This window comes from Macrobrachium rosenbergii, chromosome 22 (assembly GCF_040412425.1).
Source record: "Macrobrachium rosenbergii isolate ZJJX-2024 chromosome 22, ASM4041242v1, whole genome shotgun sequence".
Lineage (NCBI taxonomy): Eukaryota > Metazoa > Arthropoda > Malacostraca > Decapoda > Palaemonidae > Macrobrachium > Macrobrachium rosenbergii.
The window spans coordinates 28,307,442-28,320,890 of NC_089762.1; the positions used below are offsets into that span (position 1 = coordinate 28,307,442).

At 35.2% G+C, this 13,449-nt stretch overlaps 1 protein-coding gene across 4 annotated transcripts in view; it reads right to left on the reverse strand.

Moving 5' to 3' along the window:
- Positions 1-13,449, reverse strand: part of AdamTS-A (ADAM metallopeptidase with thrombospondin type 1 motif A) — a 712,259-nt gene that overhangs the window by 234,994 nt on the left and 463,816 nt on the right. For all 4 annotated transcript variants that reach the window (XM_067124504.1, XM_067124503.1, XM_067124502.1 and 1 more), the window contains exon 4: positions 4,492-4,518. In XM_067124504.1, the coding sequence (XP_066980605.1) occupies positions 4,492-4,518 (27 nt within the window). The remainder of the gene's footprint in view (positions 1-4,491; positions 4,519-13,449) is intronic.

Below are 13,449 nucleotides of genomic sequence, written 5' to 3' on the forward strand. Positions count from 1 at the left end.
TTGGTATGCGTGACTGATGTTTACTTTTCTTCTTCGGTATATATTTTTCCACTATTTCCTCTAATATTTTATATAATATATCCGTATTCACCTGTATATTATCACTTACGAATATGTTTTCCCAGTCTTTGTTTACTTCTTCATTTATTTCTGACCAATTTATATTCTTACTATAGAAACTGTATTTTCCATATCCTTCCCATTTTTTCATCTCTTGCTTATCTCTGTTTTCATGTGTTTTGGAACGGACTGTTAATTCTATGACATTATGGTCTGAAATGCTCGTATTATACACTATTATTTCTTTAACATAGTTCACCTTGTTCACAAATACTAGGTCTAAAATATTATCCTTTCTTGTTGGCAGGTGATTTATTTGCTGAATGTTATGTTCTAGTAGCACATCTAATAGCTTTTCAAATAGCCTCTATCTTCTGCGCTACTATTACTCTCTTTTTTATATGTATAAATACAACCACGTCTCCTATTCGTTCCTTCCATTCTACGAAAGGAAAGTTAAAGTCTAAAGATAGGAGTATAGTCCAGTCTTTGTGATTTCTACATATAACATCCAATTTGTCAATTATTATGTCAAACTCTTTAGTATTAGGGGGTCTGTATATTACAATGTTCACTAATTTTTCAGATTCAAATTCTACCGCTAATTATTAACATTCTGTGTAACTATATTTCTCACAGATTTGTCCTTGATTTACGTCTCTCCCATATATCGCGGTTCCCCCTTGAGTCCTATTTTTTCTATCTGCTCTGTAAGTTTGGAAATCCTTTATCATTACCAGTCTCTTGGGAGCACCAGGTTTCACTTATATTCATTATATCTATTTTTTTCAGTTTGGGTTAGTTCTTCTAAGAACTCTATTTTTCTTTTTGAGTTACTCGAAACTCCCTGTGCATTCATCACTATGATGGTTTGCGTTTTATCCCCATTATCTAATATGGGTAATAATAAGGATTTTCCCATGTCCCTTTCCTGTTCTGATATGTTGTTCTTTTCTTCATTTCCATAACTTCGGACATTAAAAAATCCAACTTTTCTAATATAGTTGATCTTTCACCTTCATATTTATTTATTTTGTGTTTGTACCTGCATCTATCTCCATATCTGCACCATCCTTTTGAGAGAGAGAGAGAGAGAGAGAGAGAGAGAGAGAGAGAGAGAGAGAGAGAGAGAGAGAGAGAGAGAGAATTCTGTTTGACATTCCAAAAAACTGAACATCTCTTATGCTTCAGGAGAGAGAGAGAGAGAGAGAGAGAGAGAGAGAGAGAGAGAGAGAGAGAGAGAGAGAGAGAGAGAGATTCTGTTTGTTATTCCAAAATGAACATCTCTTATGCTTCAGGACGCCCACACACACACACACGCACACACACACATACAGAGAGAGAGAGAGAGAGAGAGAGAGAGAGAGAGAGAGAGAGAGAAATTCTGTTTGTTATTCCAAAATGAACATCTCTTATGTTTCAGGACACAAAGAGAGAGAGAGAGAGAGAGAGAGAGAGAGAGAGAGAGAGAGAGAGAGAGAGAAATTCTGTTGTTATTCCTAAAAACTGAACATCTCTTAGACATCAGGACACAAATAGAGAGAGAGAGAGAGAGAGAGAGAGAGAGAGAGAGAATACTGAGAGAGAGAGAGAGAGAGAGAGAGAGAGAGAGAGAGAGAGAGATTCTGTTTGTTACTCCAAAATACTGAACATCTCTTATGCTTTATGACACAAAGAGAGAGAGAGAGAGAGAGAGAGAGAGAGAGAGAGAGAGAGAGAGAGAGAGAGAGAGAGAGAACTCTGACATTCCAAAAACTGAACATCTTTTATGCTTCAGGAAGACACAAATAGAGAAAGAGAGAGAGAGAGAGAGAGAATTCTGCTTCAGGAGAGAAGAGAGAGAGAGAGAGAGAGAGAGAGAGAGAGAGAGAGAGAGAGAGAGAGAGAGAGAGAAATTCTGTTTGTTACTCCAAAATAGTGAACATCTCTTATGCTTCAGGACACAGAGAGAGAGAGAGAGAGAGAGAGAGAGAGAGAGAGAGAGAGAGAGAGAGAGAGAATTATTTTGATATTGCAAAAAAAATATGCGTAGAGCTAATTTACTTACGTAATAATCCATAACAAACTCTAAAGTTTACGATCTAATTTTAAATGCATACGTATGCAAACACGTAGAATACTAAAATTTCATAAAAAGAAAACTGCCTGTAGAGAGATAGGGAAACTAGAATTCCGTTTGATATCATAAAGAAAAGAAATATATGTAGAGCTGATTTACTTGCGTAAGAATCCATAACAAACTATAAAGTTCACAATTTAACTGTAAATGCATACGTACGCACACTCCTAGAATATGAAAACTTATCGAAATAAAATGGTCTGTTTTTTATCAGAACACAACAAAACTTGTAACACGGATCTAGAATATAATACGAATTATCTCGAAGTACAATTAAAGAGACGGAAAAACTACACTGAAAACCAACATGATTAGCAAATGCACATATTAAGTGGTATCACTGAAACGGGATACAACGAGCCAATGGAAGCAGAGAGCTATCCATTTCACTTAAGTGCAGGATGCAGTAGAGATGAGATAGGAAGCAATAACAGTAATGCAATAAACAGTGATTAAAGAGCCTTAAGTACTTGACTAATCAGTATACGTATGTGTAAACTGTCACGGACGTTCATTGAATGCCCTTCTCGCTAATGTCTACAGTTGTTATTGTTCGTCTTTTCTTATAGCTTCCTCGTCGTTTATGACTGCATACAATGCAGGAATGAGACAGTTGATCTTATCTTCAAATAATGAGAACCAGGAGCTTTTAAAATGGATGCAATTCTCCAATAAAAAATGAGAAGAAAGAAACTGGTATTATTCCTGTCGCTGCGAATTTACAAACAGCCCTTGATTCGCGATGCTGCAAACCAAAACGAACCAGTACATTTCCATAACCACAAGGGCGTCCCGTGAGCCCACTTACAAGCAAGCACAAGCAAGAGGTCCTTCACCCTTTGTATCTGTCCCCGCTCAAGTGGCACCAGCTTCCTTCAACTGGGACTTAGGGAGGTAAGGAGGAGGAGGAGGAGGAGGAGGAGGAGGAATGCAAGGAGGAGGGGAAAGGTAAATGCGGATGAGAAAGGCGGATGAGGGTTGGGGGTTGGCTTGGGGGGGAGAGTGGAGTGACTTTGAGGATGGGGAGGAGGGGGTGACTGCTGGACCGCATCCACTTAAAAGTGTATCAGTTATCCCCCAAAGGTGGTGAAGCTCCCCCAAGAGAACATAATTACATACATGACAGTCCATAATTGGTACTATAGCGTTCATACTTCTTAGCATTCCAAACACGCAAGTTTCTCATTCTCAATCGTTTTGTTTGCTTATTTCATCATTTACTATCTTTTTAAAAAGAAATAAAGAACAGTACTGTATTACGGATATGAATTCGTTTCACAACGATAATCTTACTTGCCATATTTTTGCTTCAGTCTATCCAACACCTGCAAATAATAATGAACTATACCAAGTTCTCTTGACAAGCCTAAACTTTGTAAATATAAGAGGACTTACACGCTAGATTAATTATGCACACACACACACACGCATATATATATATGTTCATTAGATTTTTCCCAGAAAGAAAATTTTGCTTAATTAATGGAAATTTTGCAAATAACTTTCCCTTGTAATTTACTATGTGTTTTTTAAAAAAAGCATATATATATAACTATATATATATACTTGATTTTCATTAATTTTCTTGATGATGAAGTGTCTTTTTTTAATTATTTAAATTTTGCTTCAAATAACTTTTCTTGAGCATCTTACTATTTGTCTTTTAATCAAACACACACATACACACATTTTCAATATAATTTATCTTGATATATATATATCTCTTTTTTATATATATATATTGTTATACATTATATAATATATATACATATATATATATATATATGTATCTATATATATATCTTTCTGTCCACTTTGTCTTTTAATATATATATATACATACATATATACATATATATATATATATATATATATATATATATATATATATATATATATATATATATATATATATATATATATATATATACATATACACACACACATACTTGACTAAAAGACAGTGTGTGATCCTCAAGAACAGTAGGTAAGGGTACCGATTACATATGAAGCAACAATAAACAAATGAAAAAAAAAGAACGACACTTCATCGTCAAGAGAAATTACCATGAAAATCAAATCAAGCCTCGTAGTTACCTTCAAGTAATGTTTTTTATTTTAAACTATGAGGTAAATTACAAGGGAAAATAAAAAATTATTATTTGCAAAATTTCCCCTAATTAAGCAAAATTTTCTTTCTGGGAAAAATCTAACGAACATGCTTGTACCAGTTTTGTTGAATCGACTCACAAGATATTGCCAAAGTAATCAAATATCCGTCTACGAAGCTATATTTTGTATTCTAACTTTACCTTGTAATTTGTCGATGAAGCTGTCGCCTGAAATAAAAGAAAGTATGAGATTAGTCATCTTCATTCAAGACAAAACAAGGCTTTATGTTGTACTTAGAAACAGAGTATACCACTGCGAAAGTTACTCAAGATTGGCGTAATAATTTCATTTCAATGAAAGCTTGGGATTGTGTTGCTATGCTAATTCTTATCCCGATGAGCATATATTTACTTTTAACTGTGTGCTGATCTGCTTAAAAATAACCAGAATACCAGATAACGGATTTTGAAGAGATTTTGACCAGCTTTTGAGGGAACACAATGGTTATCAGAAAAAAGAAAAGAGGAAAGCTGCAAAATAACAAATTTGTATTCTTCCTAACATACAAACCTGAAGTTCTTTACATGAGGGTTTAGCTCGCGTTCGCAAGCTAAATCCCGATGTAAAGAACGAAGGTTTGTATTTGTGTAGGAATAAATTTAAATTGAAGAAAAAATTACATGAAACAATAAAACATATCTGTAACCCTTCAGAGATATCCACCAAATTAAATATCTGAACGGGTCAGCCAGGGAATATTTTCACCCAGTTTCATCATAATCCGTTCTTCCTTTTTCGAGACATTCCGTTAGCACAAACACACGAACAAGCAAACTTTCTTCAGACAACACGGAACAAAGATTGCCATAATTAACTACTATGAATATAGAGCCATAAGGAATTATATGGATTTGAAGGTAATATCGATGAGTACCACTTAGCTTTTCAAGTAATAAGTAATTATCATTATACGGAAAAAATTTCTCATAGAAATATGTAAAATTTATAATAGAAACCTAGTTAGAGATGTATCAAAAATTTTCCGTTTACTCTAAAAGAAGGTCAATGCATAGACCTTGCTCTTAAATTTCCACTAACAGGCAGATAACGTAGACCTCCACGCTTATAGAGGCCCACAGACCAGCAAGCAAGGCTCCCCTATGCCCGGCCTCAGATCACGTAAATGCCGACCGGAGGCTTGTTTAGTTTGGCAGCCGTTACGTGGTCTTGTTTATGCCGCTGTTTATTACTGTTCTTCTTCTTATTCTGAGGTGTTCTTCATGTCCTTCTGCCTAACTTACGGAGATGCCATCACGTGGCTCGTACTTTTTCGGTAACCTCTACGGTATCCCATTTAAGATCAAATATTTCTCCTTAATAAACACGTAGATGCATGCACCTTTCAGGTGTCTTATTCTTGGTAGTTGCACAACCAAGTCTCCTGTTTTCAAGATTTCCTAAGCTTTCAAGATTTCCTAAGCAATCGGTGTGATTTCGGAGAATACTTCCAAACACTAGGCTTCTGAGAAATAAATTATTGAGGCTTTAGTTTCTTTCCCAATATCCGTTATTGAACAAGGAGAGAAGAAATTCTAGAGACTGCTGTCGACATAAGTTAACACACGATACCTATTACAAATAGCGTTAGAATTCAGAAGTAATATATAAGGTATTTGGGAAACAAACCGACAGTTATGTATAAGTACAAATATATTTAAAAATAAATCTATACAGAGCGCTTTCGGGAATCTGTTCGACTCCCCTCTTCAATCCTGAGTACTCATAAATAACTGTGGATTTGTTCCTCCGTTTCAAGACTCATGCTGCTACGAGTATTTTTTAATATAAAGTATTCCTGTTGCATCTTATAATTGAGGAGCTCGAAATGCATCTGCCGTATGCGTTGACATTTACTCCGGAATTTATGAGTGGCTGTAAATGTTTCTTCTATGCCATCACCAGCGTCTTCTGAGGTATAGAATACCTTGTTTGATGTAGAGTCGACACTGACAATGTTCGATTTGCGACAGACTTTTTGTATGCAAGGTAAATAATGTCAAATCTCCTTCAACATCACAAGTCTGGCTTGCAATATGCTCTCTCTCTGTCTCTCTCTCTGTCTGTCTCTCTCTCTCTCTCTCTCTCTCTCTCTCTCTCTCTCTCTCTCTCTTCTCTCTCTCTCTCTTACTTGCGCAATCACTGAATTCTTTATACTTTTTATGAGGATGTTTATAAAATCATATGAACTGTGTGTGTGTGTGTGAGAGAGAGAGAGAGAGAGAGAGAGAGAGAGAGAGAGAGAGAGAGAGAGAGAGAGAGAGAGAGAGAGAGAACAACTCCAGGTCAATCTCGTCTTCAAGCTTCCCAATGCTTTCAGCGGTATTTATGGTTACATATAAAGCATATGATTGGCTTTATAATTATTTTGCTCTGAATTTTGCTCAACACACTCATGATATAATTTATTTCACTGACTCACCCTAAACATTGTTGAAGTTGCACATATCTAAAGAAAAATTATGCAGACACCCATGATCATATACACTGTATCTCCCCGCCTAAACGCACGCTCTATGTAATATATACAAGAACTTTCATTATCCTAAAATCTTTAATATATTTACCTTTCCACTTAGCCTGCTGCCCTAAACGAAATAATTTTTCAACTCTCCTTCGTATACGGTATATTAGACGGCTTAGATTTGCACTACAATAGCTTATCTAAAAAAAAAAAAATATACAGCTAAACAGAAATCGCATTTTATTTTTTGCAATAAGAGACCAAGCTTTAAAACCTGGCCAGCTTTCCAGCCCTCTGTAGAAGGTCTGACCCTCTCATTCAACCCTTCCTTATCATTTCATCATGACGACTTACTAAGCTACATTTATAGCTGTAAGACCGAAATGATGTCGAAGTGATGTATGCAAGGCCCAATAAAATCCTTGTTAGACACATGGCCTTGGAAACTGAGCTTCAGAACGAGATAAAAATGTCTGATTCTTGCATTTCATATTTTTTTCCCCTACAAACGCCTTTTCTATTCTAACTGAAAATTAAACGCAAACTCCATTTGCTAGTTTCAAATTAGTCATTAATGAAAAAATTCATCGTTATCTACTCAAGTAGTTTATATCTATTACTATCTGCAAGTGATTTCTTTCTATACTATGATTAAAATATAAATACATCACTGTTCATTCGAATTTTCCCACTTGCTTCAAAACATAACAAATGACTTTCTATAAAATATAACAGAGTTTCCTGTGCACGCACGAATTTGCATGACTGACATTTGAAAGCAAACCATAGCAAAAACAGAATTACTCTTGCATACCAGCACGTAAAACGAAGAAAACGAAAAATGGATATTTCTTGCATTAGGTGATTACTTACAATTTATATATAAGTATTCTTGTTCTTCAAAAGAGCACGACCGGAAGTTGGTATCTAAGTACAATTATTTTTGTCGTTTGTAGTAAAAAGTAAATAAAATTTCACATTTCAAGTTTTCCTACTTTCATTTGTATTAAACCAAACGGAATTATGATGAGTTATGAGGAAGTGAGAGCTTTCGTAACTTAGCTGTCTACCCCACTGGCCCCGGTGGGCCTCTAACTCATAGGATACCCAGAATTTTATTCTCTCTCTCTCTCTGGGTATATAACCTGCTGCGCATGGCAGAATGCGCACTGCACTAGGCTTGTATAACTCCGACCCACCAGCTTGTGTAACTCCGACTCTTAAAAGCTTACGTATGCCTGGACAGTATGCTAAATATAACCTTTTTGGTTGTTTATATATCTATTCCTTTAATACAAATAATCAACTATAAATATTTTTAAACGATAAAATTTTAATATAGCCTATATTCAGAGGCAGAGTTGCATAGATTGGTAGATATATACGAGACTGCACTGTGGTCCGAAGAGGTGATACCATTACTTGATTGGCATGATATGCAACTTCCGTGCCCCCGAAAGTGCCCCGCCCACACCGCCGTCAATTCCCCTTCGGTGAGGCCTTATGCACTTGCCTCCACACCAACGCCTTTCATAATTATTGCAGATTCATAAATACACAGACACTCTTTATTACAAAGCGGCAGATCAATCACGAATAGAGAGCATATCTATCTTTGGAAAATTCATAAATACACATATACTCTTTGTTATTATTATAATAATGGCAGATCTATCACGAATAGACGGCATATCTGTCCTTTCATCTATCATCTATCTGCTTTCGAGAACGGAGATCAGACAAATATAGCTCAGTGACTCGAATACGTACTGAATATTTCTAGTAAATTTACAGTTCTTTCAGGCTTCGAATTAAAACCGATGCAAATCGAAAAAGGCGCTCGGTATAAAATACAAATTCCTTACTACATACCAAGAATTCCTTGACAAAAATGAAAATTTCTATAGGACAAAAAAGTTGTTGAATACGGTGTCAGTAATATTCAGCTTTCAATTTCAGAAAAATAAATAATATTTATCTTTCTATTTCAGAAATATCGGTATATCTAAACAGGTCAGACTACCTCGCAAGCTACAGTAACTGTTTATTTGATATTAAATGCTCATTATAAAACGGAAGATACAGATTAGTTTTATATTCAATAACCTTCAAGAATGGCCTGGTTTGTTTTCAATTCCGAATTCCACAATATTTACTTAAACTGGATAAAAAATATCAAGGCTGAGGCAGAGAAAAGACAGACTCATGTATGAACCATTTCTCTAGGAAAAAAAAAAAGTTCATAAAGTCAAGACCAAATGCAAGAAGAAAAACTGTTATACTATCATGTTGTCGGTATTTCCTCTCTCTCTCTCTCTCTCTCTCTCTCTCTCTCTCTCTCTCTCTCTCTCTCTCTCTCTCTCTCTCAAGGTATTATTGACTTTCAATGAATCTAAGGTTAATTGCCGGGTTGCTCTTATTTGATTAAAAGTTACTAAAAATTCGAAGTTTCATGTAAATAATAATAACAATAATAATAATAATAATAATAATAATAATAATAATAATAATAATAATAATAATAATAATGCGGTATAAAAATAGTCTCAAAGGAAGAGGTCTGATGTACAGGTAAAAATTACAATAAACGTGTAAGCTTCTCAGCAACTCCTGTTTCCTTCTTCAGGGGGAATGGAATGGATACAAAGAAACGTATAAGGTAGTACAAAAACAAATTAGTATCTCCCAAAGCAACATCAGATATCTTGGCTTGGGGCGGGGGTGGGGACGGGAGGGTCCTTACAAAATCAGCCATGTCTCTCCGTTCACATTTATTAAAAACCCATGTAAATCATTACTTCTGATAACATGTCCTATATTAATCTGGGCTAATTTACGCAAAGGTTTATTGCCACTGATGTTCACTGCTTAAGATCAAATCAGCAATATACATAGATCATGGAATGTGAACTACTAGAGGTTATGACCAATGTAATATGACATGAGCTCAGATGACCCTTCCCGTTACTGAAAAATCTTTGAATACGTAGTGGAGAAACAGGTACACTCTCCGTAAGGCCGTCTGCCTACTTTATAAATATCTGAAACAGTTCTTGGAATTCATTCCAATCTCTCTGAAAGGGACACAGGAGCTTTCGAGAAAAGTACTAGGTTATCATTCTTACCAATATAAAAAGCAATACCCAATTTTTTAAGGTCTTTTTATCTTACGTATTTCGAAAAGCGATTATTCAACAATAATCCATTAATAATAATTTATTAAAATGGAAAGACAATGTTCCACTTCTAAAAATTATTGAGAGGAAAAATCATGAGATACACTTAAAGATTCGCTATCTCTATTATGTCATAAATCTTCACATATTTGATTACAGAACCAATCACCACACAAGGAACCCAATCATCCTCCAACTAACATGAACTTTATACGGTAAAACTAGCTGACATGAGACGATAATAAATAAAGAAATAAAAAAAAGCATTTAATTACGAACAATAAAACAGCACCTCCGGGATCGCCGAATACATTCAAAAGGAACAAACATACTAAGTGTTTGTTTACCGATAGCGTTTATCGTCAAGTATGACCCACTTGCAAAAAGGTCAAAAGCTCTTTAATAACGAAGATCAAATTGAATACTTTCTGGGAACTTCCATCTTGGCTTCCGAGATCTCATTCAGGATCATTTCATCAATTCACGGCTGAGTCATAACTGAAGACGGAAGGAAAAAAAAATGAGTCAAGACTCATAGGATTTTGATGAATTTTCCTATCTGATCAATTTCCTTTCGGTTATTATCTTTATCTTCTTTCTTTGATGCTGGGAAGTGATGATATGCAAATGAGATTTTTATCTCCCTATCTTTTCGCCTATTTAATTATTTATGCCCGGCATCACATACGTGAAATATATATACATATATGTGCGTGTATACACACACACACATATATATATTTAATATATATATATACATATATATGTATATATATATATATATATATATATATATATATATATATATATATATATATATATATATATATATATAATTATAACATTTTAGAGACCGGGTTTAATCCCGACGTGAGTCAGAAATGTACATATAGTATATATATATATATATATATATATATATATATATATATATATATATATATATATATATATATATATATATATATATATATATATATATATGTGTGTGTGTGTGTGTGTGTGTGTGTGTGTGTATAAATGTCTGTATACGTGTTATACAGTAATTTTAAATGGAATAAAAGTTATCTGGATAATGCACTATTGAAGATGGAAACATACACATGCATATAATTATACACGTAAACATCTTGTATATATATTTTGCAAGTTTGTACAGGAAAAGGAAAGCCATGGATCCCGGTACCCCTATTGGTCTTTATTGGTATTGGACTATATACCAGAATGTCGCAAACTACATGAAAACGAAGGCAGGAGAGAGAGAGAGAGAGAGAGAGAGAGAGAGAGAGAGAGAGAGAGAGAGAGAGAGAGAGAGAGAGAGAATCCTTCAAACAGACGTATCCTCAAGAAGAAGTTGTGAGGCTCTGAGTCCAAAATCTCATCGAGTGCTTTTTTTCTTATCAGGTGGATGTAAATCTTATCTCGTCCTAATGGACACAAGATGAAGTTCTAATGAGGAATAATAACCCTGAGGAATAATGATTACCTTACTTACAACGCTGATGCTGGTCGAGGGTCCAGTCATGAAGCCTTTCTGCTTTTGTCTTTAAAAGGACTGATAATTTACCAACTGCATATAAAATCAACGTTCTAAATCGGCAGACGTAAAATCTCAAATTACCATAATATGCTAATAGAGTATGATGAAAATTCTGAAATAACTGGAAATGGTGAAACTAAGACAACTTTTGGACAAAAAAAAAAAAAAAAATTAATGGACATTACCAGGACGGGAAATATTATAAAAAAAAAACAAACAAATTTCATTAAGGTTTAATACTCTTCACAGAGATGGAGTGATAGTAATCCAAAACGCAGAGGTGGTAGGGAAGGGGGGAGGAGGGGGGACTCTCGGGGAGAGGAAAGTTGTCGTGAGAATAATCAATGAACAAGAACTTGCAAGGAAACCTGAATGTCTGCTTCAAGCAAACTAACAGGACAACAATAAAAAAAACTAAAAAAAAAAAAAAAAAAAAAAGGCTTCTTAGAACGAAACGAGGTGGAAACTCTACTAAGGTGACTTCTTATAATTTTCTTCTTCTTCCTCCGCGACCAGGCAAAATGAGATCGAATTACCCGTTATGCTCCGGTGGAGATCGTGTCGAAGGCTTGGGACCTGGAACGATACCTGTCTTTGTTTTTTTTTTTTTTTTTTTTTTGCTTAGTGCTCCTTGTCAGGTATGGAAAGGGAGGGTGTAAACATAAATTTTCCTGAGCGTTAAGAAGAGTTATAAAAGTTTTGCTTTCGTCAAAAAATCTATTTATTTAAAGTACTCTGGCTTAACTAATTTACAAAAATTTGAAATTACACGAATATTTTTTGCTGCGAGAAAAAAATTCATGAACAAGTAAAAACATACAAAAATGAAGATATTCGTAGAGATTAATGTAATCAAAACATGAAAAGAACAATCCTGAGTGCAAGGAGAAGTAATCACTATGATAAAACAGTCCCTGCTAAAGGGCTTGTTACCAGCCATCGTATGTACATCCTTAAAAAGAAATAACCATATAGCTACTAAACAAAAGTGGCGACTTTCCATCGAAAATGTCAAATTATTCACTAATGAAGATACTCGCAGAGATTAATACAGTATAATAAAAAAAACGAACGAAATCACTCTGAGTACACGGCGAACTACTCCTTATGATCATAGCAGTGTCACTGCCAAAGGGTTCGTGAACTTTGTCATTAGTATAAATTTGCATTAAATATGCTTCTCAAATCTGAGAAACAATAAGGAACACAACAATTACATTAGATAACTGTCACAGAAGAAGAATGAATGAACGGCTCCATCTAATATTAATGCTCACGGTGTGTGTATGAAAGTCAAGCAGTCTAATAGGTCACACTTCCACTCGCCTCTTCCTCTCTAACCAACCCCAAAGGCCTCTCTGACCCGAAGTCTCCACAAGAGAATAAATCTGTCAAAATATGACAATAACTAGACCATTCAGTAGGTGCACTTTCATCACATACAGGTTCCCTGACCAGGATTCTAGTCTGCTGCCAAATCCTCTCGTTTCTCACAATGACAGCGAGGGACAGCCACGGGTCCCAAACAAAACGCGAATGTCAATTAGATACGGAACATAAGTCACAATTAAGAAAGGCAAGAAGAGATAGCAGTAGTGCGATTCCAAGAGGGAGGCCTATTCAAAGGTTTTTTCAAATCTCAATAGGCCTCTGCCCAGACATCCCGCTGCCCACTAATGCCAAACACAACAAATGTACTGTCCTGCTCTGTCGCACAATAGTGGACTCCGAGACAGACAGAGAGAGAGAGAGAGAGAGAGAGAGAGAGAGAGAGAGAGAGAGAGAGAGTAGCATTCAATAGGCATAGCGTCTAGATCAGCATGGAAATTTAACTGGAAACATTCACCAATACCATAAAACCCGCATAGATCTATAATGTAAAAATAGCATGCATGAAATAATATGCTAGACAATAAATCAG